The sequence below is a fragment of the Phyllostomus discolor genome, chromosome 15, assembly GCF_004126475.2.
Source record: "Phyllostomus discolor isolate MPI-MPIP mPhyDis1 chromosome 15, mPhyDis1.pri.v3, whole genome shotgun sequence".
Classification (NCBI taxonomy): domain Eukaryota; kingdom Metazoa; phylum Chordata; class Mammalia; order Chiroptera; family Phyllostomidae; genus Phyllostomus; species Phyllostomus discolor.
The window spans coordinates 26,465,006-26,491,365 of record NC_040917.2 but is presented as its reverse complement, the minus strand read 5'-3'; the positions used below and the strand labels follow the sequence as shown (position 1 = coordinate 26,491,365).

Here is a 26,360-nt window from a genome sequence, read left to right as displayed (position 1 = left end):
ACATCTTCTTAGGATGGAGAAGTGAGCCAGAGCGTGTCCAGAGGAGGAAGGAGACCCCGGGGACAGTGAGAGGAGGCCACGGGTGTGAGACGGTCCGGCCGCTGGGACGGTGCGTGGGAACACGAGGCCTGTCCTCAGAACGCTCCAGGAGCCTGACCCGCGTGGCTCAGTGGGTTAGGCATCATCGCGTAAACCGAAAGGTCGCTGGTTCAATTCCCAGTCAGGGCACACGCCGGGGTTACAGGCCAGGTCCCCAGGTGGACGCGTGGGAGAGGCAATACCTGACTGATGCTTCTCTCCCTCTCTTGCTCCCTCCTTAAAAATAAATAAAATCTTTAAACAGAACAGGACGCTGACGGCCTGTCAGGCACGAAGAACCGCCCTCCTGCTGTGTCCCCCAGGAGGGCAGAGCAGGACAGACGCTGGCCTGCAGGAGGCGGCCCTCGGGGTCCTGGGGGAGAAGTCGCCGTTCCCGGTGACACGAGCGAGTCCCACGGTTAGGCCGGTCCAGCCAGCGGAGTGAGGAGGTCCCCACGCGGAGCCCAGTGTCCGCCGCGTGCCCAGCGTGGGCACAGTGGACCCGACAGGGCCGGATCTCAAACAGTGTATGGGTGCAGGCAGGGAGCACCCTCACGGCTCATGGGCCGGCCCCCTGGGGCATCGTCGCACAGACAGGAAACCCGGGCTCGTGGAAGGGAGGTGGCTGGCCCCGGCCTCGGCCCGTGAGCCGGCGAGCGGCAGGGCCGACTCCACACCCAGGCGTGCCTGACCGCAGAGGCTGGGGCTGGACGGGACGCTTGCCCAGGGAGGGCCGATGTGGGGGTGTGGGGGCGCTTTACAGAAGCAGGAGCGAGGGCCCCTTTCGCCAGAGACGCGGATGCAGGCCGTCCCTAGCGGGAGAAAGGGCAGGTCCACACTGACCCAGAGGCGGGACTCGGCGGTCTCGCCCACCCTTCCAGCAGGATCCTGAGCTGTCAGTCAGTGGGAGAAACAGGACTAGAAAGGCAAACACATTGCTAAAGAAGGGCTGCACTGTGTTGGATACCAGTGGACTGTTTTCTAATTCTCTGTTACAATGTTTCCTAAATGGTGGCCGGCTGACTCCAGCAGAGCCGGGCACGGGGAGGGAAGGGACCGACATCTCAGGGTCCACAGATTGTGTAAGGATTTTGAAACACTGAAACGTTTATGCAGACGAAACTCCCCCACGGGGTGCAGGTTTGAGAGCCAGCGCCCCGGGGCTCGTCCTCCGTCTACAGGGGACGACGAACAGGTGACAGTGGCACTTGTCCCCGTGTCTGGCTCCCACGGTTTCCTGTGCTGACCCTTCCGCCCCACCCAGACAGTTCAAGTCTGCCCTGGGAGCGGTCCAGGAGGCGGGCAGCCCTGGAGCGGCTGTGGCCCAGACTCCGGGCAGCCCAGGCCGCCGTGTGCCCAGTCCTGGCATTTCCTTCTCTCCCCACCTTTCCTCCCGCCCGCGCCCGCTCTCCGGAGCGGAGCCTAGCTGCACTTTGAAGTCCAAGTGCATGAATGAAACACACCTCGGAGTCCGTCTGTCTGTGGCCGAGCGTCCCAGCCAAGGGCTTGAGTAACCGCTCCCCCAGCTCGGAGGAAACTGGGCCGGCCCCAGCCAGCGGCAGCCCCGGCTGTGCCACAGGAAGCGGAGCCCCACCCTGGCTCTCCCGCCCCGAGGTCCCCGCAGACCCAGGCCTGGCGGAAAGTTTCACCTTGAGCAAGGAGAGTTTCCATGGCTCCTTCCAGCCCCTGAGAGCGTGTGCTGCAGACGCCCGGACGTCCCGGGGACAGCCCAGCTGCCGGGCCTTCTGCCTGGTGCTCACCCTCCTCAGAGAGGGGGACTTAGCACATGGTGGGGGGCTCCTGGAGCCCCCACCACCTGTCTACACGCTGCCCCCCTGCACCAGCTGACACAGATCTCAGGAGCACGGCGGCGGCCGGAGAGGTGGACCCTGGGCGCCACCGGTGGTATTGGGCCCACCCAGAGGGTGTGTGAGGCGGGTCTCACTTCACAGAGCGGGAGACCGAGGCTCAGCCCCGCTGGGGGCCTGTCCAAGGCGCCCGGCTGCTGGCGGTCAGTCCATCGGGTTTAGAGCCCGGTCTGTCTGCATCGCTGGGAGACACTCTCCCGCACACTTAGCTTTCATCTTTCTGCTCACTTCTCCATGTTGGGGGGTGGGGAGGGTTGGAGCTCGGACGGGAACACAGAACTCTGCCTGTCACTGGAGGCGGGGACTGGACCCTGTCCTCACCTGAGACACCTTCAGGAGGTGGTCTCTTAGGTCCCCCTTGGCCGCCTGCCCCCGCCTTTCTGCCTTCTGCCCAAATCTTCCAGAAATGGGGACCCAGCTGGCCCCGACAGCCTCGGCTGGGGTCCCCTTCTCTATGAGCCCCTCGGGCACCCGGTGGCCGCAGAAGGGTCCCGCTGAGACTCTCGGAGCTGGCTCGGGGGGCGGGACGAGGCAGACAGCTTCCTCCCTGTGCTGTTCCTTTGGACTGCGGGACCGAGGTGGGGACTTTTTCTGGAAGCAGGTTGAACTTAATCGACCTAATTCAAGCCTCCTCCTCCTCGGGAGAAATAGGCGAGTTCCCCAGCATGCCCTGCAGCTGAAGGGCTGCGAGGAGGCCGTGTGGGGAGGGGCGGTCGGTGCCACTGGGCAGGGAGCAGGGGTGCGGGGCGAGGGGCTTTCGGAATGCTGCCTCCATCGCCGGTGTCTCCGGCGGGCGCACCGCTGCCGTGCGGCCTCGGAGAGACGGCCCCTCCCTGAGTCCCCTCTCTGGGTCCCCAGGCCCCCAGCCTGCCCGCCCTTCCCCACAGACCCCGCCTGCACCTCCCAGGTCTCCGTCACTCACAGTGGCTCTCGGCTTGTCCCGAGAGAAGTCCCAGGGGACTCTTGGGAGCCTCCTCATCCTCTGGGTGGACGCCGTCCGCCTCCCGCGGCCTGGGGGCCTTCAAGAGGCCCGCACAGAGGCCGCCGTAGGCGCAGCACTGGTAGGCGTGCGGCGCCTCCAGGATCCTGCGGGGCAGGGAGGGGAGGGACGCGGCCGCGTCAGGAACGCTTGGGGCCTCATCCCAGGTTCCCCACGTCCAGCTCCTGCCCTTCGGCCCCCGAGTGCCCCCACGGCCTGCAGGTGGCTTCCTGGCACCGAGCTGGAGGGTCAGCAGCCTGGCTCCGGCCTCGCAAGGTCTGGGCACATTTCGGTCCAGAGGATGGAGCCGGGGCCACGGGCTTGCTGCCCTCAGCAGGTGCAGAGTGGGGGGCGGCCCCCCAAGGTCACACAGCACCGAGGGGCTCTGGTCCCCTCCCAGCCTGCACCTCTCCTTTAAACTGAAGGGGACAGGATTCTCCCGGTGACCTCTGTGCTTACGCTCAGGGGGGCCTGCCCCTGGCCCCCACCCTGGCACATTGAGCTGGATGGGTGCCCTGTGGAGGGGGGGCGGCCCTGGGTGCCATTAGTGCCGGGTGGGCGATGCACCCGGGGTTCTGCTCAGCAGCCTCTGCCCTGGCTCCGGGGGCCTGGAGGCGGCCTAAATGCAGGGAGGAGGTGAGGGGCAGGGAGGTGTAGGGGCCTTCCCATCGTCTTCTGTCCTCACAGAGTCCCCTGGGCCTGGGGCTGGGATGGGGAATGCTGCGGGGGGGGGGGGGGGGGGGAAGGGGAGGCGTGAGCCCTCTGCTCAGCCCGGACACCGAGCATTGCCGGTGGCCTCCTAGTGTCCCTCACGGCCTCTCAGCTGCCGCGGGGCAGACCTCCCCTGGGGCGGGGGAAAGCCAGGCCCTCACCTCAGTTTGGGGAAACTGTCCTTGGAGAAGGCCTGAGACAGAGCCGGGTTCCCTCTGAGTTTGAGGTGCACCAGGCCCCCCAGCCCGGCCAGGGGCAGTGCGGTCAGCTGGTTGTCTCTCAGGTCCCTAGGACAGTGGACGGTCAGGGTTACTGGCAGTCGGGGGACTGCGGGGCCAGGGCCACGCTGAGGGTGTGGCCGGAGGGGAGGAGCGAAGGGCGGACGGTCACAAGCCGGGAGGGCAGCTCCGGGTGCTGGGTGGGGAGGGTGGCCAGCAGAGGCTCGGGGCACCATGCACTCGCTCGCTCGCTCGCTCATGCGCTCATCAAACGTGGGCGCTGACTGTCCACCAGGGGTCATCCCACCTCGGGGTGGGGGGGGGACGGGCCGCTTGGCCGCTACCCCTGTGCCAGGTGGGAGTCCCATGCGGGAGGCCCCGCCCCACCCCTGCCTCTCTGAGGACACTGGAGCCCAGAGCAGGGCCTGGACACAGCTGGCCGGCTGGTGGTCTGTCCCCTCTGCAGTCAGAGGTGAGGCCGCAGGGGAGGGAGGGGGGAGGGGAGCCCTGCAGCCCAGGCCCGGGGAGCGCGGACTGGAGGGACTGTGGGCGTGGGCACAGAGGGCCCTGAGGTGGAGCCGGGGCTAGCCCGGAGGGGTCTCAGTGAAAACCAGAAGGGGCCCCCTGGGGGCGGTGCACGCCTTCTGGACAGGCAGCCGGCGGGCTGCTCCCCTGGTGCAGCTCAGGCCCTCGCCTCAGCGGGCGGCTGCGCATCAGCAGCCTTTCCAGCTGCGACTTCACGGCCAGCGAGGTGGCCAGCGCGATGCGCCACCTGCCGTGTCCTACCTAACCCCGAGGCCCGTGGCGCCCCCGCCCGCAGAATGGCAGTGCTCCGTGGGGGTGCCCACGCTGGGCCCTGGCTCCCCTTCTGCCTCCACCCTCGGGTGCGGGGAGGGGCTCCAGCGTCAGCACAGGGGAGGGGCGGGGCAGGCTGGGGCACAGGGAGGCCCAGGCTCCCAAAATGCCGCAGAGCACCCCACAGCCTGCAGGGGGCGCTGCTCTCTGGGAACAGGCCTCGCAGCTGGTCAAACGGCCGGTCCAGCGCCTGATGAGGCTGGAGCCCTCCTCCCCGGGACGTGTGGTCAGGTACCCGCGCCGTGCCCGCTATAGCGTGGGTCCTGCTGTCCCCCACCGGCCAGCAGCACCCCGGACAGGGACACGGGGGCACTCACAGCTTGACCAGGGACCGCAGGGTCGCGAAGGCCTCCGGGTGGATGGACCGGATGGCGTTCCAGCTCAGGTCCCTGAGGGCGGGTGGAGAGGGTGTGAGTGGAGGGGCGGGACCCATGGAGGACTCCCTGACCCTCCCCCAGTTCTCCTGCGCTCACCCCCCTCTGAGCTGCCCCCGGAGGCGAAGGCACCTGCAGCCTGGCTCCCGGCCAGCCATGGCCCCCAAAACGGGCCGTGGCAGCCCAACCTCAGAGCCGCACAGCCCCTGGGGACCTGCCGAAGATGTGGCTGGAGAAGCTGTCTGGGAGGGGGAGGGGGCACCTGGCCTGCTGTGTGTGTGCTGCGGACTGTGTGTGCAGGGACCTGTGTGCACGGCTGTGTGTGCACGTCACGAGGGCAGTGGCCCTGAGCCTTCCCCCAGACGCCCCCCGCCGCGTGCACGGGTACTCACAGGGCCCGCAGGGAGCTCAGCTGGCGGAAGGTGTCGGCTCCGACCTCCCAGATGCGGTTGTGCTGGAGGCCGCTAGGGCGTCAAGACAGGCTGGTGACCGGGGGCTCCGACCCTGGCTGCGCTCCAGGACGAGCCCCCCCCCAAACACACTGGCCAGAGAAAGGACAGCCCCCACTCCTCCTGGCGCAGAGTGAGGGCCTAGCCTGCGGCAGCCGCCGGCATCAAAGGGATCCGGTTGCTCTGGGTAAGTGGGTCAGGAGACAAAGCCACAGCGCTGGCCCTGTGGCCCGAGAGTCTGTTCCCAGGGTTCCCATTGGGCTTGGCACCCCGCCCAGAGAGCTCACCCTGTGGGTCCTCCAGACCCGGGTCCAGCACCAGAGCCCCACCCCGCCCAGCCCTCGCATGGCCGGTGACTGGCCCCGGCAGACCTCAGTGGACTGAGAGGCTCGGGCCTCGGCACCTGCGGGGGCACCTTCGAAGGCCCTGACACCCCGCTCGGGCCCCCAAAGGCACCGATCGCCCCATGGAGACCTGGGGACAGACCCAGGAGGCCCTGCTGGCTGGAGAAAGCAGGGGCCGGGTGGCTGCTTCAGAGAGAATCTTTCATGTGATTCCGTTCCCCATCAGGTCGGAACCCAGGCCCTGACCGTGTGTATGTGTGTGTGTGTGTGTGCGCGCGTGCACACACATTGCACGGACGGCATGCACACGTGAGAGTGCACGTGCAGCTGGGGGAAGTGACAGTGTGCTCTGAAGGCAGGCCCTTCCCAGGTCCAGCTCTCCGGACCGATGTGCTCTGGTCCCTCACTGCCCTGTTGCTCTTGACCCTCAGGGAGCCTCCTGCAGGCTCCCTGGGCACCGGCTCCTGACTGGTCAGCTGCTGCCCAGGCCTCGGCCCAGCCCCGGCCCCCACCTCAGGGAAGGTCGGCGTGCAGGGCCCTCCCCAAAGACCGCCCGGAATCTGCTCACGCCCTCCCCCGCCCCCGGCCCCACTCACATCTCCTCCAGCTTCTGGCACCTGTGCAGGCTGGGCAGCTCCTCGATGCGGTTATGAGACAGTTCCCTGGGGGAGAGGGGTGGGGGCCGGCGTGACGTGGGGCCAGGGAAGCAGCCCTGTCAGGCAGCTGAGCCGGGTGGACCCTGTGGGGACATGGCTGCTGACGCACGTCACACCGGGACCCTTCCCTGACCAGGAGGGACCTTTGCAGCGCAGGGGCACCAGGGCCATGAGGTGGGGCTGCAGGAGGTGGAGGGGGAGCGGGGGGGGGGGGGGCACTCACAGGATGCGGAGCCTGGGCAGCTGCTGGCACATCCCGGGCGGGAGCAGCCGGACGCCGGCGCGGGTCAGGGTCCTGCGGGGGAGGGAGGCAGGGACAGGGAGGAAAGTAGATGGTGGGGCCCTGGGAGCCGAGCGCCAGTGTCCCCCACCCCTGTGCCTCAGGGGAGAGAGGACGGGAAGGAAGGGGAGGGCAGGGGCTGCCCGGGGAGGGGGCAGGCTGGAGAGCAGCCTGGTGCAGGGACAGGGTGTCCCAGAAAGGACGGAGGCCAAGGTCATCCTTGGAGGGCATTTTCCAGATGCCAGTGAGTCTCAGGGGACAACAGAGGCACAGGGAGCGTCTCTCCCACTGTGCCGTGGGTGGGCTGGGCGACGTGGGTGGGACAGGGGACCCCTAACTGGTCCCATTCATTCTCTCAAACGGTCTCAGGGCCTGCTAAGCCCCGCCCCCTGCCCCCCCTCAGGGGTGAGTGAGAAAGTTCAGGCTGACACTCAGCTTCAGAAGGCCAAGGAGACGCCCTCTCACCCCCTCCCTGCTGCAAGGCTTCAGGCACCCGCGGCTGGGGGAGGGGCCCTGCAGTCACTCACCCCAAACCACCTGCCCCCCGCCCTGCCCGCAGTAGTGCCCCATTCAGAGCCCAGCCAGGCAACCTCTGGAGCCCCCAGCAGGAGGCGGCCAGGTAGGGGCTGGCAAGACCAAGGGAGACCCAGGTGGGCGGAGCCCGGGCCAGGGGCGGGGCGGGGCAGCCAGAGAGCCACTCACAGGGCCTCCAGGCTGGTGGTGCCTTTGAGGTCTGGGAACTCCTGGAGGTCCGTGGCTCCGTTCAGGGACCTGGAAGCAGCCACAGCCTGAGGGCGGGGTCTACTACCCTCTGCCCTGGGGGACGGGTTGGGTGGCTCTCCCCGCAGAGACCTCCACACCCCACGGGGGGCAGTCCTCCTCCCTGCTGGCCCCACAGCCAGCCGGGCTCCGGCCCCGGCCCTGTTTGGGTGGTGACAGCCCGCTGCTTCCGAGAAAGCTGGGGCTGCTGGGTTTGCTGCTCAGAGTCCCCGACAGGGGCTCCCCGAAACTCTTGCCTTCTGGGGATTCCTCAGCACCCCTTTCTGAAGCTGCTCCAGACCGGAAGCTCCCCCCCACCCCCACCTTGAGGAGACACGAAGCGCAGGGACCTGCACAGGGAGAGGGGCCTTCAGGCCCGGGCGGGCGGGGGCGGGGCGGTGTCCCGGGCTGCTGCCCGAGCAGGGCCTGCGGCTCAGGGGCTCAGGCCCGGCCGTGTGACGTCCTTACAGCCTGCGCTCAGGGCGGGGCGAAGGGCGACACGGGACACCCAAGGGAAGCTGTGCTTTACAGATGCTGCATTGATGCTGGGGGTCACTGTGGGCGGGGCTTCCCCGAGGGGGCGGGGCTTCCCCGAAGGGGCGGGGCTTGGACTGGGAACCGAGGAGCAGGAGGGAGGCAGCGGGGCAGTGCGGCCCAGGCGCTGGAGAAGCGCATCCTGGCCCCGGAGGTTTCCGCAGGTGCTCCCGGCGCGGCCACCCGCAGAGGCGGGTCCACGGCCCTGCCCGGGGACAGGCCCCGCCCACCCACGACAGGGAAGGGAAGAAGCCACGGGGGCAGGGAGGCTGTTCAGTCCCCACATCTGGGAAGGGCCGGAGCAAGGGGGGGCCCGTGTGCCTCCGGGGTCTGAGCCGGGGGGGGGGGGGGGGGGGGGGGGGGTCCCGGCTGGGGCTACGCACAGCGTGTGCAGCTTCGGCAGGTCCTGGAACGCAGACCTCCCCACGGACTGGATCGGGTTGTCGTAGAAGTGTCTGGAAGGGCCCAGGCACCGAGATCAGCGATCCTTCTACCGGGACCGCAGCCGCTCTCCGCTGTCTCCCCCAACCACGGAGCCCGCGAAGAGCGCCCCCTAGCGCAGCCCCCCGCCCCTGCCCGCAGACGCCGCCAGAGCAGCCGGGACTCACATCGCCTGCAGCAGCGGGTTCCCCACGAAGGCCTTCTCCGGGATGGCCCGGATGTTGTTGTTGTGGAAGCCCCTGGAAGGCAGCGGGGTCAGCGGGGGGGCAGGGACGCCTGTGACCTCAGGGGGACACGCGGGCTCCGGGCAGCTGGTGGACCGCCCCCCAGAAAGGCCCGAGACCAAAGGCAGGGCCCCCCGCGGGGAGACCCAGGTCCAAGCCTGCCTGGGACTTTTCTTCATCCATCCAACACCACCCCCCACCCATCTCCCAGACAGGTGTCGGGGTGGGGCCTGAGGAGGCCCCAGAGCAGTTCAGCTGGGGGGGGTCCTGTCCATCAGCACCACCACTGTCACTCGCTGTCACCCCCTGGAGGGTCCCTGAGGGGACGCGGAGGGTGTGTGGGAGGAGGAGACCAAGGTGGAGGAAACAGGACTTCCAGGGGACCCAGGCAGGGCTGAGCCCCAGAGGGACGCTGGCCTGGCCTTGAGGCCGAAAACCAAAGCACAGAGGAGGGGGCGGGGCAGGAGGACTAGGCAGAGGGAGGGGTGTGGAACGGGGCGGCTGCCTGGGGCCCTGGGGCAGGAGCTTGTGTCTGGTTAGCTGGGGAGGGCCTTCCAAAACACAGGCTCCGGGAAAAATGACACAGAATCCGTGAGTGCTGGGCCACACAGCACAGAACCCCGACGGGGCAGCCACCTCCGTCTCCTTGGCGATCCCAGCTTCGCCGGGGCCTCTGGGTCACCTCCCCTCGCTCTGGGTCCCCCTGGGCCCCCAGCTGTCGCTGACCCTGGGCCTCCGGCCCATGCCACCACCCGGGCCAGCGGAGCTGACGCCAGGATTCCCACGCGTAGGGGACAGAGGCCCTGTCCCCAAGCAGCTGTCCCTCAAGAGTCACAGACACATAAGCAGACGGACAGACAACGAGGATGCACGAATCCTCCGGCCGCTGCCACCCCGTCTCTGCTCCCCGAGTGTGTCAGCCTCTCCCGTCCCCTCCACGCCCGCACGCTCCTCTCGGTGGTCGGGACCTCATCCTCCTTTCCTGCCCGGCGCCGAGGAAAAGTCAGAACTCTCGGCCTACGGGGGGCAGGGGGCCTCCAGCGGTCCCCTCCCACCCGCCGGTCCGGCCTGCATCTCGGACCAGGTGGCAGGGCGGCGTGGAGGTGCCACTGCCGTCCGGGTGGCCGTCTGCATGGAGACCCTGCCTGAGGCCCGGGGCCCCTCGGGTCGCCCTCGGCTTCTCTCCGGCTGCCCCCGCCCCGGTCCGTGCCCCTGGGCTCCTGCCCCCGCCCCGCACCACCCCCCCCCCACCCCGCCCCCAGTGCAGGGTGCAGGGTGCGGGCGGCCGAGGCACTCACAGCTCCTGCAGCCTGCCCAGCGTGCGCACGGCGACGGGGAACTGGTGCAGCTCGTTGTGGTTCAGGTCCCTGGAAGGAAGGAAGCAGGGGCCTCGTCGGGAGCGGCTGGGGCGGGGCTGCCCGGCTGTGGGTCCCGCCGGCCCCGCCGGGAGACACGTGCGAGGACACCCGTGTGTGTGTGTGTGTGTGTGTGTGTGTGTGTCCTCCCGCCCCTCAGACCCGCAGCGAGCAGCCCCCCGACGAGGGGACGGGGGGACAGGGAGACGGGCCGACTGGCCCGGAACTGCCCCTGCTGGCCAAGGAAGCCCTTGACGCCTCCGGGGACGCCCGTGGGGGCGGCGGGACGGGTGACAGAGGGAGACCCTTAACACCTGTCACAGCTCTTAGGGCATCGAGAGTGATCTGGGGATCCTCCCCCAGATCTGGAGGCTGGTGTGAAAAAGGGGCAGGACGGTTCCGTGGGGACACTGTGGGGCTGGCTCGGGGGCCACGGGGACCCTGGCTCGAGCCACCCGCCACACCCCGTCTGCTGCCGGGCCCTTTGGGGGGCGGCCGGACCCACGTCCCGGCAGCCAGGCCCTCCTCGGCCGTCTCTGGCCGGGAGCGCTGCCAGGCCTGGCCTGGCCGACGGGGGAGAAGGCGCGGGAACGCGCGGCTGTGTCCTCGGGGAGGCAAGGGAGACCGGGAGCGGCAAACGTCAGGAGGCACCCTGCCCACGGCATGCCGGCGGGGCAGCCGGGCCGGCCCACGTGGGTGTGGGTGTGTGTGTGTGTGTGACGGGGGGGAGGGCACCGGCTGTGTCTGGGGCTGATCAGACGTGACCTCTGCTCCGCCAGCCCCCCGGGCACCGCGGAAGGCAGGGGGATGGGCGAGAAGTTTTCCCGCGGAGACCGAGGCCCGAGGTGACGGGACGGGGCCTCCGCAGGACGGGACGGGTCCCCGAGAACACGCCAGGGACCAGGACCCTTGCACACTGGAGGTCACGTCTGACCTCCACAGGTCACATCTGCGTCGGGGGAGAAGGGACGGGGGTGGAGCCGGCAGAGAGAGGTGACGGCGTCAGGTGACATCTGCACTGTGCAGGCGGCGAAGGACCGGTGACAGCTCGGCTGAGCCGAGGCAGCGTTCAGCCGTGAGGCGGGGACAGGTGTCTCCCCGGACCGCCGAGTGCGTCCCTCGCCGCCCTCAGCGGTGCCGGCCCCTCGGCGCTGGCCCGGAGCGGCCCCCCAGCCTACGTCGTCAGGAGGTGCCGCTCTCGCGCCCATCGCACGGGTCGGGAGAGCGAGGCGCAGCGGTGTCACGGGTCCCCGACCACACCCGTTCCCGCACAGGAACGTGACCTGAACCCAGCCGCCTTCCTCCTGGGCGGCAGCGGCTGCCCAGCACCGGCACCGCCAGCCAAGTGGCTCTTTCGGCTTCAGCTGACGGCACGTCAGCACCCTCAGCCGCTCAGCCGCCCGCTCACCCACCAGCTCTCCGTGGCTGAGGCCGGCAGCACCAACGGGAACATTTGCACCGTCCAGAGGGTCCTGCTGGATGGCGCGGCCCACGGACTGGGAGCCGAGCCAGGACGCAGCTGAGGGCACTGGACCGACTCCCCCGAGGAGGGGAGGCAGGGTGGGGCCGGCCGGCCGGGGACAGATGGCCCGCCAGCCCGTCTCCTCCTCCACAGACTCTCTGTCCCCCCACCAGCTCTTGCGGGCGGCCAGGCCTGAGAAGCCGCATCCTTGAACACCATGTGGGGGCGGGCCACCTGCCGGGAAGAAACACCCTCCTTGGACCGTTCCAGGGTCCAGAGACGACCCTCTGCGGCTGCAGCCACTGCCCACAGCACGGCCTGGCTGCCCCGGCCACTCAGCCGGGAGCCGCGCCCCAGCCCTGGGGGTCCGGAGCCCACACCTTCAGCTGCTACACGTTGCCGGCCAGGAAGACCTTCCAAACGGCACCCGAGACTTGGCCGCTCTCCCACCGAAAGTCGGAGACAGTTCCTCCTGATGTCAGGGACGGGCTCCTGTGACAGAGGTGGTCTGTCCGCCTGTCCGCCTGTCCGTCCCCTGTGCATCTTCACGTCTGTGCGTGTCTGCTTCTGCAGCTCCTGCCGGGCCCGGGGCACCTGTCCCCATGTCCTCGGCCACGGAAACCCGAGGCCCCTTCGAAGCCCGGCTCCAGCAAACCTCTCCTCCCGTAGCCGCGTCCCTGCAGCCGGAGTGGCCCCCCGCGCCGCCCCCGTTCCCCCCCCCCGCCCCCCCCCACCGCTCCAGCTGGCTGGCTTTCTCTCCGGAGCAGCTCGCCTCGGGCAGGAATCAGGGCGGTGGTGGTGGTAATAACAGTGCTGATGATCACGGTGATCACTGGGTGACTCCCGCGGTCCTAGGTGATCTGCACATATTAATTCTTCCCGTGCCTCGCCAGTCCTCCGAGGCAGGCGCTGTGCTTACCTCCGTTTTGCCCACAAGGAGCTGGGCCAGAGGGAGAGAGGCCTGCGCTTGGCCCCTTGGCTGAGAGTGGAAGCGCTGGGTTTGCAGCCCGGGCGGCGTGAGGCCGGGTGGGGGCGGGGGCCTCTGTGTGCACGCTGTGCCCCGGCCAACCGGGAGCCGCCAGCCTCAGGAAGCCTGTGGGTCCCCTTTCGGGGCTCTCAGGCCTGGGCACAGGGCCACATGTGCGCACGGTCAGGGGCGGCTTCCCAGCTCCAGGGCCGAGGCCTGCGGATGGGGCTGCTCCGGCTCCTGTGCCCCCACCCCCCCGCCTAGGGTCAGACTCCGGCAGGCAGAGCCCTCCCTGCAGCACCCCCACGAGGCTCCTTCGGTCTGGCCCTCCTGCAGACGGGTGCTCTCTGACAGCCTCAGCCTCAGCCAGAACACCCGTCCGCGGCTGCTTCAACAGCCAGGAACCAGCCAGGAGCCCGGGAGGCACTAACCGCTGTGTTGGCCGCCCTGGGGAGCTGGGAGCCCACGGCGAGGGCCCCTTGCCGCCCCGGCTCCGTCTGGAAGCTCAGCTGCCGCGGCCGGTCCTCCCCTGCGTCTGCTCGGCCGTTTCCAGCCAAACCCACCCCAACGGGTGGCCGTCCCGCGCCATCGGGGACGCAGCTGTGAAGGCAGAGCCCCAGGCTGCCGAGGGCCCACACTCCCAGCGTGCCCCCCCCAACACCGCCGCCCCCACCCCGGCCCTGCGGACACTGAGACGGCCGCCTCCCAAACGGTCTGGGGGCCTCGCCGGCTGCGGGTTCAGAGCACAGGGCTGCGGGTTTCGCTGTCACACCGGCCGGCCCCTGTGCCCGACCGGTAGGAGACGTGGGCTCAGGGGGGAGGGGCTCTCGGGGCTCGGAGCCCTGGCGCAGTTAGGCCCGAGGGGCACGCTTCCCCCACACGGCAGAGACTCGCACTGGCAGGCGCCCCCTCTGAGAGGGCCGTTTACGGGACAGTGAGGAGGAGGACGGGGAGAAACCGGGGCCGTGTGACGGCCCCCAACTCTGCACACGCACCCCTGCCCTGCAGACCCCGACGCCCGCTGCACTGCTCGGGCCGCACTGTCCCCTGCCCAGGGGACGCCGCCTCCCTCCCCTCCCCCTCTTACAGGACGTCCATCGCCCGCCCGGACTCTGCGGTCCCTGGTCGCCGCACCAGTGGACACAGGAGTCGGCCACTGCCACGGCCTGGACGGAGGGTCGGCGTGATTTACAGTGTGGGCCTCACGCCGACCCCTGGGGTCAGTTTGGGCTCATTCCCGGGTCACAGACGAGGGCCCGAGGAGCAGTGCCGGCGAGGACGGCGCCGAGACCACGAGTCCTGTGCCCTCCAGGGCACACGGAGCCTCCGGCTGGAACCTGACTCCGTCGGCCGGGGGCAGAGGGCCCAGGGAGCCAGGGACCGAGGGAGATGCTCTGACTGACAGCGTCGTCCCGCCTCCAGCAGGGCCGCACACGGATAAACGCGGTGGTTAGCGAAGCTGCCGTCAGTTTCCCCGAGAGACACAGACGCCGCTTCCCCTCAGCACCGCCCCCCCCCCCCGCCCCCCGTGCGCTCTTCCTCGCCGGGAGACATGCACCGGCAGCCGGGAGCATTTGCCAGCGGCACAGAACGGCACCCCGGTCTCTGGGCTGCGTGTCACGTGGACTGAGCACCGGCCCGGTTTCAGGTGGCTGAGGCAGAACCTCCCCAGAACCGCTCTTGCCCGAGAACTCCGCTTCTCAGCCCAGGCGCCGGGGAAGGCCTGTGGCCGACGGGACCTGTGGGAGCCAGCGCGGTCGGAGCTGCCAGGTGAGGAAACAGCCTCACGGGCGGCCCACCTCCGATTCTGAGTTTCTCCGCCAGGACAGGCACCCTCGTGGGGCGGGGGCGGGGGGGGAGGGGTGCCTGCAGGACAGGATGGTGTCGCCCTGCATGTGAGCCAGGCCGCCCCGGAGCGCAGTGGGGCTGCAGCCTGAGGCTGCGTGCCTGCACGGTGGGCGGGGCACAGTGGTGCTCGGGCCCCTGGGCCCTGCCCACCCCTCTTGGGTTTGCAGGGCCTTTCGGAGCAAAAGAGAGCAGGGGGCACACTTGCCGGCCGACTCCTGTCCCTCCGAGTTGCCCACTGCTGGGCGGGTGGGGGGAAAGAAGCCCAAGGCTCGGCGGCCACTGGCTCCAGCCAGCCGGCCAGCAGGGACAGAGGCGGCAGTGGAACCCAGGGCGCCTGGCCCCAGGGCAGCACAGGGCACAGGCCACGCCGCCCCGGGTGCTTGTGCAGCAGGAAGCGATGCTGCACGTGGGGAGGTGGGGTGGGGGGACAGGTCCGTGTTGGGAGGGAAACGTGGCAGGCTTAGCTACATGGCATGGGAACTGCGTGTGTGCGTGACCACGCGTGTGCTTGCCCACACCTGGCCCCTCCTGCACAGGTGGAAGGGCTGGGCGTCGGAGCCAAACCCCAGATGGGGTGGGGCCGGGGGGTGGGGGAGGGCGGGAGGAGGGGACCGGACCCTCCCTCCGCTGCGGAGACGAGAGCGGTCTCACAGGCAGAGATTTTCCGCCTGAGGCACCAATGGGGAGGAGCGCACATGAAAAGCTCCACAGTAATAAAGCTCGACAATTATCCAACAATTAAAAGCTTTGACTCCGGCTTTCATGCTCGGCCCCGCCCCTCCCACAGCTGGCTGCCCCCCGGCTCCCAAGCGCGGCTCTGCGGACAGAGCATCAAGAACACACTTTCCCCTTTTTAACTGGGGATCAGGAGCTGGAAGCGAGCTGATCCCTGGAGGGTGGGCAGGAAGGAAGGGGCGGTGCCCAGCCAGCCAGCCAAGGGGGGGCCGGGAGGGGGGAGGGGTGCAGGGCGGGGTCCCCAGCGGCCACAGGGCAGCCGGCCATGGAGACGGGCGCTGTTCCTACGGCCTCTCAGACTAGCGACCGGACTCTGAGGGCGCGGGCCGGGGCCGAGGTGGCAGGCTGGAAGGACCCCCTCACTCCCCAGCGCCCCACCCCTGCTGCCTGCCCCCTGGCAGCGTCGAGGGGGCGGGCACTCCTCCACCCCTCACCTGGGCTTCCCTGCCCGAGCAGCGGGAGCCAGCTTTGTGGGGCCCTGCGCCCGGCACATCAAACGCACGGCGGGCGCGGGGCGGCAGGCCGCTCTGTAGTGCAGCCAGCCCCGGCCGCACCCGGCGCAGCGCGCCAGGGGCTGGTTGAGAAAGAGGCGGGCAGCGTGCCCCGCGGTGAGGAAATCGCTGCCGGTCGGCTTTTCAGAGGCGCTGACCCTCCCCCAGCATGCGGGCCCCCACGGCTTCCCAGCAGGGCACGCCCACACACCCGGGGGGCGGCCCGACCCCGCCCGGAGCTCTCTCTGGGGTCCCCACGCACCCGGCGGGGCAGAGCTGCCCGCTCACACTCCACGCAAGCGGCGGGGGGCGGCCGGGCACTGAGCTGGGGCTGACGTCCGTCGGGCCAGCGAACGCACCGCCCCAGGCCCGCTCGGCCCCCTGCAGGCAGCGCGGCCCCCGGCGTCAGAGCCCTGGCTGTGACTGCCCGCTGCCCGGGGCAGCTGCGGGGGGAGCACGCGGCCCCATCTCTCGTGAGGCGGGAGACAGGTTGCGTTTCCTGCGGGCAGGCTGGGCGCCCCTGCACCCGGCCCCGGGCGTGAGGTCAGCAGCAGGGACACCTGGGCCGGCTCTGACATTCTCCCAGCATGCACCTGGGCTTCGGGCACGGGGGAGGAGGGGACCACCGTCCTGTCCCCACTGCCCCCTGAATCACAGACACAGATGGCTGAGTCTCTGGGACACTCGCACCCAAAGCCCCCACACGCGGCCTCCCCCGGGCACCACCTGCCTCCCCGAACTCCCCGGTGCTGCTTCGGCTGTTTGAGGACCTGTCCCTGGGGGTCGGAGGGGGGGCGCCTGGGCGTGGGTGTGTGGAGTGCAAGTGGGGGTGAGTGGAGGGTGAGGACACAGGCCGCAGCCCAGGCACCGAGAGCCCTCCCCGACCCCAGTGGCTGTCTGGCACCCGGCGCTGGGGGCCTCCTCCCCGGGGGGCACGGGCTGACTGCCCCAGGCTCCCGGAGGGCACGGTCCGCCCGTCCGAGGGGGTGGGGGGCATTTTTCACTCATTCACCCGGGTGACACTGCCGGGGAGGGCGAGTGGGGAGCAGGCGGCAGCCAGGTGCCAGCACCCCGTCCCCGGAGCCGGGCCGCCGTGCCGGGCACGGGCAGGACAGCTCAAGGCCAAGCCCCACACTCACAGCGTCTCCAGGCTGCGCAGCCCCTCAAAGCTGTGGGTCCCCAGGTGCTGGATCCGGTTGTTGTGCAGGTGCCTGTGTGGGAGGAAGGGGGGTCGTCGGCCGGGGCCACAGCACCCAGCCCGGGGCGGGGCGGGGCAGACGGCGGCTCAGGGAAGACGCTGGAGGCTGCCACTCGGACAGGATGGCCCCGGCGGCCCAGCCGTCGACCCCAGAGACAAAACAGTTGACCGAGACCGACATGGGAAGTCGGAGTCCCCGAGGCCGGGCTGACCGCAGGCAGCCCCTTTCCGGCTGCGGGTTAAAGGGAGACGGAGTGGGGAGCCCTGGCCACGGCTGGTGCTGCTCCTGCCGCGTCTCGGGGAGGCCTGGTTCGGAGGGGGGTCTGGTCTGAGGCTTCCTCTCTGGTCCTGCCCCCCGGGACCCAGCCTGCCTGGCTCAGTGGCCAGACGCACTGATGGCAGCCCACAGCCGACCGCGGCAGACAGCGTGTAATTAGGGCCAAGTGTTCTGTTCCAGGGCTGCAGACAGGCGAGCGCGGTGGCGGGGACTGGTGAAGCCAGAGCAATCAGGGAGGGCTTTCTGGAGGCGGTGACCCGGAGCAGGGCCTTGGAGGGAAGGAGATCTGGACAAGCAGGGGGAAGGGTGTCCCAGGCACCGGCGTCCGTAGTGACAAAGCGCAGGCTGGGGACGGGCCTGGCCAGGGCGCACACAGGCTGGGAGAGAATTCTGCGGTGAACGGCTCATTGAAAAGAAGCAACCGGATGCTCTTCTCCCAGTTCCTCATGAAATGAGTGAAATAGCAAACACCCCACTGCTGCCCCAGATGCTACAAGCAGCAACAAAGCAAGGACAGACATAACCCATGCAAGCAAACTGCAAAACCCGGCGGCAAAGGGACTGCACGGGCACGGAAACAAAACCCTGAGGACTCTCCCCAAAACCCTCGAGTCCACAGGGAGGCAGCTCTGTGGACGGCCTTCCCCTCGGCGCTGCTCCCCGAGCCACACGCTGAGTCAGGGTCCGGGGGGAGGCCTCGACTCGGGCATTTCACGGCTCCCGGACCTGCGGGCCGGCCGAGCTGGGGGTCTGGCGAGGCTGGACGCCTCCCCTGAGCACCCCTGCCTCCCTCCGCCAGGGCTCGGACACGTCGGGGGACCCAGTGTCCCCGCAAGACTGGCCCACAAACCGTCGTTGGGAGGGGGGGCCCCACGGACCAACAGTGTCCGCCAACAGTGGGACCAGCAGGCAGCTTTCCAAGTGGCGGCCCCAAAAGGGGGTCCCATGGCGACTGCGCAACAGCAGGGAGGAGACACGCGGATGCAAAGGTCAGGCCTAGCAGAAGATGCCGCTCGTGCGAGGGGCAGAAGGGAACACCCCGGCTGCCTTCTGCCGCAGGCCGTCGGCTGAAGCGCCTGTCGAGGACGGGACTTGAGAAATGAGAGGAAAGTGACGTCACAGGCCGGGGAGGCCAAAGGAGGGCGGGAACTGCACCCCAAGACTCTAGTCCTCGGATCTGAAACAACCACAACCGAGAGTCCGAGGGGGTGGAGACCTGGGCGAACGGGGCGGTGGGGGGCGGGGGGCGCGGGCCAGGACGGTGGGGGTGGAAGTGGGGGATCCGGTGACTCAGCGCGGAGTCACCGGGGGCCGGGAGGGAGGGGCCGGGCGGAGAGACAGAAGGTGCCTTCAGGGGTGGCACAGAGGAGAGAACTCCCCAAGATGAGCCACGCCTGGAATCTGCAGCTGGAAGGCGTCCATTGTTTCCGGGCAGCTGGACGCGGTATGGGGGGTCCCACGGGGTGTCCGGATCCCAGATGAAAGGCAGAAAGGAAATCGCCTACTTGGGAGAGGCGGGTGGGCCTCCGGGTGCCTGCGGGCAGGCCTGCCCAGCACAGGGGCCAGGGCTGGGCCTTGAGGGCCCTGCGAGTCCCCCACCCTCGTCACAGGCTCCACCAGGTCCCAGGGGGACAGACCCCTCCCGCGGGGAGCGTCCGATTTCCTGGAAACACACAGCCCCACCTTCTGGGTGGGCACTGTCCTCCCCACCCAAGGGGCGGGCTCCTCCCCAGCCCCTCCCCACTGTCACCAAACTGTCTCTTCTTCCTGTCCCCCCCCCCCCCCCCGTGGAACCCTAGTCTCTGGTCTCCACCCCTCCCCCCGGAGCATCTCTGGTCCAAGTCTCAGCTTTGCAAACAGCCCCCCTGCACCCCCACCTCCAACCCCCACCTCCAACTCCCTCCTCCAGACCACTCGCTCAGCCCAGGGTGCTGGGCCGCTCTGGCAGACGCCTGGGGCCGGGCGCTGGGGCTCAAGGCTCAGGCGGAAGAGCCCCTGCCACCCCATCGAGTGCCGCCCTGGGGCCTGGCAGAGCAACAGGAGGGGCTGCCTCCAGCCAGACCCCTGCCCGTCATCACCTGGTGCCTGGGCCTTCCTGCAGCTCATCCCCCGGAGGGCATCTGCTACCAAAGCCTGTTTCCTCCACCCCCTTGAGCCGGGGGGGGGGGGGGGGGGGGGCGGGCAGGTGGGGGACAGAGCAGGTCCCTGGCCCTGCCCCAGAGAAGAAGGGGTTGTCTCTGCCCCTGGGCCGGGCCCCGCCCCCGGGGGTCCCCTCGCTGCCTGGGTCCCAGGCCCTCCTCGTGCCCAGCAGCACCCCCCACCCCTTGGTCTGCGGCGGCCGAGCGTCCAGCCCTCTGGGGCCCCACACACTTCCGAGTCCTTGACTCCCCTGCCTTGACTCCCCTGCTCGAAACCCCGGCCTCGGGCAACCTCTACACCAAGTCGATTCTTCCCTCAAACTGCCCCTCCAGGGCTGCCTCCCCAGCCTGGCCTTTGGTTGGCCAGCGGGGCCTCCTGCTGACCCCTCTGTCTTCAGTCCTTCCCATTCACCTCTCACCCTCACTGGAAACCCTCCCCCGCCCCTCCCCCACTGGCAGGCAGTCACCCCTGACGCCCAGAGGCCCGAACCCCGTCCCCAGCCTTTTCTCCTGGACGCCCCCCTCCCAGTGTCTTCACTGATACCACTGGGTCTCTTTCTCTTCCCTGCGAAACCTCCTCACCTGTCCCCACCTGTCTGGGCCAGGACCGCCCCCCTCCAGCCCCCTGGGCCCCGACGAACCTGCCGGCAGGAGCTGTCCTTCCCCACCTTTCCTCCGCTGCTCCCACTGGTCCGTCGCCCTGGGGGGCAGCGGCTGTACCCCACACTCTGCGCCCCGCACCCGGGCACTGCTGGGGACCGTCCCGAAGCCCTCGCTTCCCCGTCGCTCTGACCCCACTCCCTCGGGGTGCTGCCGGGGTGTCACGGAAGCTGCAGCCAAACACCTGCTGGTGCCGGCCCTCTGCAGGGGCCGCCACCTTCCAGGAGGGATGCGTGGCTGCCCGGTACCAGGGTGCGGCTCCCGGGACGCCCATCCGGGGTCTCCAGTCTCCCAGGCCAGGGGCTGAGGCGGAGGGGTGCCGGCTGCCCCCGGAGCAGGGTCCCTGACTAACACACGTGTTCCTGCAGCAGCAGCTGGTGCGGAGCCCACAGCAATTACTCGCGACCTCGGAGCCCTCCGCAGTCCCCCTGCGAGCCCACCCACCACTCACAGCAATTAGCTGGGAGCTAATTTGCCTCGACAGCCGCCCCCCCTCCCCCAGGGAGGCAGGGTTCACCCGGTGCCCACTGCTGCCAGGGCTGCTGTCTCCCAGGTAATCACCCCGCGGGGCGGGCTGGCTAATTACCGGTGATGGCTGCTTCTCCGGGCCTGGGAGCCGTGAAAGTCCCTGGGCCAGGGCACCAGCCACCCCCCCTCGCCGCCCGGTGGGCTGGGAGTCCCTTGAGGAAGTCGGGGCCCACGTGCCCACTCGCCAGGCGCGGCCACCGTGCTCGCCCAGCGAGAAGCGCAGCGTCCCTCCGGCCTCGGCCCTCCGAGGGCCTCCTCCAGCTCTAGTGGCACTTGGTCTCAGGACGACCCGTGGGGTCCACGGGGCACAGGGGGCACGCAGAGCGGGAGGGCAGGGCCGCGGAGCGGGAGCAGCGCCCCCGGGCCCCTGGGGCAGCGGGGTGGAGCGCACTCACAGCACCACCAGGCTGCTGAGGTTCTGGAAGGCGTAGTCCGGGACGTGGCTGATGCGGTTGAGGGCCAGGGTCATGGCCTGCAGGGCAGGGAGGTTGTTGAGGGCCCTGACGGGGACCTCGGTGAGGGCGTTGTCGTCCAGCCACAGGTGGCGGAGGCGGGACAGCCCCTCGAAGCTCCGCTCTGGGACCAGGGAGATGAGGTTGGCGTCGAGGCGCCTGGAGGGAGACAGGAAGACCGGGGTCAGTGGGGCAAGATGCGAGCCAAGGTGGGGGCCGGGCGGGGCGGGTGGCCAGGACCCCGGCCGGCTCCGAGGGGGTGCCCTGGGGATACGCTGTGACCCAGGCCCCGGGGGCCTGGATCCCCTCTGCGGGGCCCCAGATTCTGCCTCCATCACGGCCCGAGGTGCCTGACCCCCGTGCGGTGCCGTCTTGCTTCCCCTCAGACCGCAGTTGAACCCACACCCCACGAGTGGGTAGCCCGTGCGTCCCCACACCCCCGGCTCCCACTGCCCCCTGCTCTGGGGGGTCTCCATCCTCCTGCTGCTGTCCACCCCACGGCCATGAAGGCGAGGTCCCCCTACGGACAGGGAGAATCCCCCCTCCGGGCCGAACCACGACAATGCTCCCGGAGACGCGGGTGCTCCCTGACCCCCGAGGCTGCTCCCTGACCCCCACGCAGCACGGCCCGGGCCTCGTCCCTCCAGGGCCCCGCGGTGGGACGGGGGGCTCCCTGCGCAGCTGACCGGACATGCTGTGACCGGGTGGGGCCCGTCCCGTCCAGAGAGCACCCCCAGCACGGCCGCCACCGCAGGCCCGGTCCTCCCAGGGCGGCCACCCTCCCCTGGACGCTCTGGCTGAGGCTGGGTCGCCCGGGGCTCTGGGCACGCACGGATCCCCGAGCCCCCCCTCCCCAGTGAGTCTGGCTCAGAAGGGGGTGCTGGGCCTCTCTTTGTGAAGACCACCCTGGAGGCATCCATGCACAGAGGGGCTGGGTCGGATGAGCACCAGAAGGCGAAGAGTGCCCCCATCCCCCCCAGAGTCACCGCTCAGTGACAGAGTGGGGAGCAGGAAGGGCCCCAGGCCCAGGTGAGGCGGGACGGGGGCCCAGGAGGCGTTTGTCAGGGGAGGGGACAGTGTCTGGCAGACGGAACCAGAGAGCAGCGCTGCAGGGTCCGCCGGGGCCAGAAGCCGGGGGGGGGGGGGGGGGGGGGGGGGGCAGGAGGGGGAAGGGCGGGGGAGGCTGGCCAGGCAGGTGGGCCGAGCTCTGGAGAAGGCCCAGAAGCCGCCACTTGGGACTCAAAGAGCCTTTTGAGCCGCTCCCCTCCACAGGTGGGACGGCGGCCCAGACGGCCGGGTCTGGCAGGAGGGAGAGAGCGGCCTCACCAGTTAAGCCCTGGAACCAGGTCGGCAGCCCCAGCAGCCCCCTTGCCACGCGTGGGCCTGGGGGGTGCCCCAGTGGTTCCTGCTGATCTTTCCTACCTGCTGGAACACGGCAGGTGAGCGGGCCTCTCGGGCCGGTCCGGGCCTGCCCGGGCTCCAGAACCGCTTCACCGCCCCCCCACCCGGAGCCAAACTGCTCCCCGCCCCCACCCCAGGGCTGAGGCTGAGGCTGAGGCTGAGGTGGGGGTCCCCAGGGGCAGGTGGTCGGGAGGCTGGGCCACGGGTACCCCGAGAGCCGGGGAGGCGGGCCCCTCTTGACGAATGGGAGACGGTTAGGTCGAGCGGCTCACCGACCGGGACCCGCAGAACCGGGGCGACGGAAAACTCGGGGCCCCGCCCTCTCAGGCCCCACTCTCTCAGGCCCCACCCACAGATAAGCGAGAGGTCCGCCTGGGGGAAGACCCTCGGCCCCGACCCACCTGCGGGGGATGGGCGGCCTCTGCACCAGGTCCCCACGCCCGGGTGCCCCCGCAGCACGAGCACCCCACAGGGGGCCCCGTCTAGTTCCACCAGGCCTCCGCCGCCCCCAAACCCCGCCCCTCCCCCTGCTGGGGCTCCCTTCCCCTTGGGGGGACAGGGGTGGGGGCAGCTGAGAACCACAGCAGCGGCCCCCTCCACAGGGAGGGTCTGAGTTTCTCGTTTCTGGTTTATGCCACCGAGCCAGACCCTTGCCCTCACGGTCAGCCTTTCGACCGGTCAAAGGTGGGAGGTGCAGGCGGAGGCCACACGGGTCGAGCCGCCCCTTCTGCCCGGCAGAGGGGGACCCCTGAGCACCCCTCCCCCTTCCCTTGTGTGGACGGGCAGCCTCGTGTGAAAGCAGTGGCTCCCCCGCCCCCACGAGGCTGCAGGGGGGCTCAGGAGAGGCCTCAGGGGTCCGCCACCAGCTTCCCCTGGAGACGCTGGCCTGGGCCTTCGGGCGGCTTTGGGGTGACGGCCCTGGAGTCCTGGGGTGGGGCCCACAGAAAGCCGTCTCATCCGTCTCCTGGCCCCCAGCCACCGGGCTCCTTGAGTCACGCTGGCTCCTGGGGTCCCCACTGGGCCGGCCGTCTGAGAGGAGGCCCGGAGCTGGGCTCCGTGGCTCCCCGGCCCTGCCCTCGGCCGCGGGCAGCTGGCGGAGGGATGGGCAGACGGGTTTTCCCGCCGAGCCTCCCCAGGGAGGGCGGTGGTGGCGGAGGTTCAGGAAACACAAGCAACGTCCCAGGCTGCAAAGGCACTCGAGTGCCTAGCAGACTCTGCAGCGAGAGGCCCGAGAGGCCCCCGGGGAAACCCAGCCCCGCGGCGACACCTCGAACGGCGCCCTGGGCGAGGGGGCGGGGGAGGGGGAGCAGTCCCCGCCGGCTGTGGCTTCCCCAGCACGGGGCTCCCGTGCCCTCACAGTTTGTCTTCTCCGTCCCCGCCCCAGGCAGCTTCCCTGTGGACTGGAGCGAGAGCCGGCGGGGGCTCATGGCCGTGTGGTGCTGACCCTCCACTCCCAGGCTGCCGTCCACCCGCCCTCCATCCACCTAGCCATCCCTCCATCCTTCCATCCGTCTGCCCTTCATCCATCCGTCTGTCCGTCCATCCACCAGCCCACCCTCCCGTCCACCCATCGTCCGCCCACCTGTCCATCCATCGTCCATTCATTGCCCATCCGTCCGTCTACACACCCTTCCATCCGCCCGTCCATCCACAGGTCCATCCATCCATCCACTCACACGGACTACAGACACCCTCCCTGAGCCCCCAGCCCCGATCTTGTCTCCCTCCTGCTCAGAGGCATCCAGGCTTCAGACAACTCCAAACCCTTCAGCTTGGGTTTCGAGACGCCTGCCCCGAGCGACTCTCTCCCCAGTCCCCCCCCCTTTGCCAGAAGGCCCCCCACTCCCCACATCGCCCGGGGAATGTGCCCCTCTGCCTCCTCCTCCCCCCGAGGCCTCACTTAAAGCCCCTCTCCTTCGGGAGCCCACTGACCGAGCCCCAGGGGCGCAGGCCCCTCCCACAGGCGCACCTCCGCCCCTCACCGACGGAGCCACAGCGCCCCCCCCCGCCCGCCCCGAGCTGCAGCCCCCGGCCTCGGAGGGAAACCGAGGCGCGCCCCGGGACACGTCTCCATGGGGGTTCGCAGCAGCACATCCACGCCCAACAGAGGAAGCAGTCCCGTGTCCGCCAGCCGGGGGTGGACACGCCAGGGGCCGCCCAGCCGCACGGCACAGCGGGATGCTACTGGGCCCCGGCAAGGAAGGAGGTGCAGACGTGTGCGTGTGAATGCACACGCGTGCGTGAATGCACACGTGGACGGATCGTGAGAGCACTGCACCCAGCGAGAGAAGCTGGACACGGAACGCCGGCTCCGTTTCTGTGACTCGTCCAGAGACCAGAGCTGTCAGGGCAGCGGGGAGCGCTGTGGGAAGGGGACCGACCCCGGCGAGCCCCGGTTTTCTTGGGGGGGGGGACGAGGGGGACGAAAACGTCTGGAATCGGTCTGGACGGTCGCGCGAGTGTGTGAAGGGGCCGAACACAGCGGGCCGTGAGCTCCCCAAGGCTGCGGTGTCGATGCTCCGTGGGCGCGTCCCGAGGTTCCCGGGACCTGAGGCCACGACGCTGGCGTGGGGCCCCCGAGGGTGCAGCTGGGAGGGACACTGAGCCGCCCGGGTGACGGGGAGACTGTGCATGGGGGGGCGGGGGGGCCATGTGGACAGGCGGCCCCGCGCCCGAGCCACATTGTGTCTGGGTGGCACAACTGTGGGTGATTTTCAGTTTCCTCTTTTTGGTTTTTGTGTTTTCTAAATTTTCTACAATGAGTCAGAACAGAAATAAACATGTTGTTTTAAAAACAAATGGCGTCAGTGTGTAATTAAGGCCCAGACGCGGGAGCTGGGAGGAGGCAGCCGGCGGAGCTGGGTGGGGGAGGGAACGGGGTGGGGGGGCAGCCTCCAGGCGGCATGAAGGGACGGGCCCCGCTCTGGGCCCCACGTCGCCCTGGCTCTCCTGCCCGGTGGGGCGCCGGGTCCTGGCGGCAGAGTTGCCTGGCCATTGCTGTGGTCCAGGCTCTCTCCTGCCGGGGTCCCCTCACTGGACCCCACTCAGCTAGGGTCCCTGAGCAGTGCTGGACCCCGTCAGACTCAGACACTTGGCAGGCCACACAGACAGCGACAGGGACCCCCTGCCCTGGGAAGGGCACAGCGCCTTCTGCAGGCTTCACAGATGCCAAAGGTCACCACCTAGTGTCCCAGCCCCGACTGCTGAAGCCAGTTGTCCAGACAGTACCGAAAGGGACTTAAGGCTCAGGGTCAGATGGAGGCAGTCTGGGAGGACTTCCTGGAGGAAGTGAGTGCTGCAGGACATGGGAAGGCTTGAGGGTAGAAGAGGGTCGGTGTGGGGAACTGGGGGGCATGGGGGGAAGTGACCTCACTGGCATTCGTGGACAGCAGCAGGGACACCACCAGAGACCAGTGTGACTCGAGGGGTGAGTCGCCCCAGCTGGGCCTGGGGGCTGGTGGCTTCCGGTCAGAGGAGCAAGACTGCTTACCAGGGGTGTCCAAGCTTGGGGCATCTCTGGGCCACACGGGAAGAAGAGTTGTCTTGGGCCACATGTTAAATACGTTGTGACACGTCACCACAAACAAAAGCTCGTCAGGTTTTAAGTACGTGTACGATTTCACGTGGGGCTGCACTCACAGCCATCCTGGGCTGCACGTGGGCCGCAGGTTGGACACCCCTGGCTCAGTGGTGGCCGAGTGGTGCCAGGACCTGGGGCACCCTTGGGCGCCCCCCTTCAGCAGGTCCCCAGACCTGTTCACCCCCACACAGGGCAGAACTGGGCACCAGGGACACAGCCTCTCTCCACCCCCCCCCCCTTCCTGCCCCTCTTCCAGGTGGCTCTGCCCCCCCAGGTGTTCTGAGGGGCTTTCACTGCTTGCCCCTTCGGGCCCCAGGCGAGCAGATGTGCAGCGGGGGGGGGGGGGGGGGGGGGGGAGGGGCAGGCAGGGGACGGGGCTAGGGCGTCCCAGCTGGGCGAGGGCTTCTGGCCCCGTCTTCCTCCCCACCCCAGCCCGGGGCTCCAGAAACTATGGACACCCCGGAGTCAGTGCCAGCCTCCCCTTCAGGGACCCCTCTG

The 26,360-nt window shown here is 69.4% G+C and overlaps 1 protein-coding gene across 1 annotated transcript in view; it reads right to left on the bottom strand.

The window, feature by feature from the left end:
* The window catches only part of LGR6 (leucine rich repeat containing G protein-coupled receptor 6), a 61,131-nt gene that overhangs the window by 3,916 nt on the left and 30,855 nt on the right, over window positions 1-26,360 (bottom strand). Inside the window, exons 5-16 of the mRNA XM_028531114.2 lie at window positions 20,825-21,040; window positions 16,768-16,839; window positions 10,069-10,137; window positions 8,714-8,785; window positions 8,489-8,560; window positions 7,515-7,583; window positions 6,756-6,827; window positions 6,473-6,538; window positions 5,476-5,547; window positions 5,027-5,098; window positions 3,798-3,923; window positions 2,869-3,032 (exon numbers count right to left, since the gene is read on the bottom strand). Of these exons, the coding sequence (XP_028386915.1) occupies window positions 2,869-3,032; window positions 3,798-3,923; window positions 5,027-5,098; window positions 5,476-5,547; window positions 6,473-6,538; window positions 6,756-6,827; window positions 7,515-7,583; window positions 8,489-8,560; window positions 8,714-8,785; window positions 10,069-10,137; window positions 16,768-16,839; window positions 20,825-21,040 (1,142 nt within the window). The remainder of the gene's footprint in view (window positions 1-2,868; window positions 3,033-3,797; window positions 3,924-5,026; window positions 5,099-5,475; window positions 5,548-6,472; window positions 6,539-6,755; window positions 6,828-7,514; window positions 7,584-8,488; window positions 8,561-8,713; window positions 8,786-10,068; window positions 10,138-16,767; window positions 16,840-20,824; window positions 21,041-26,360) is intronic.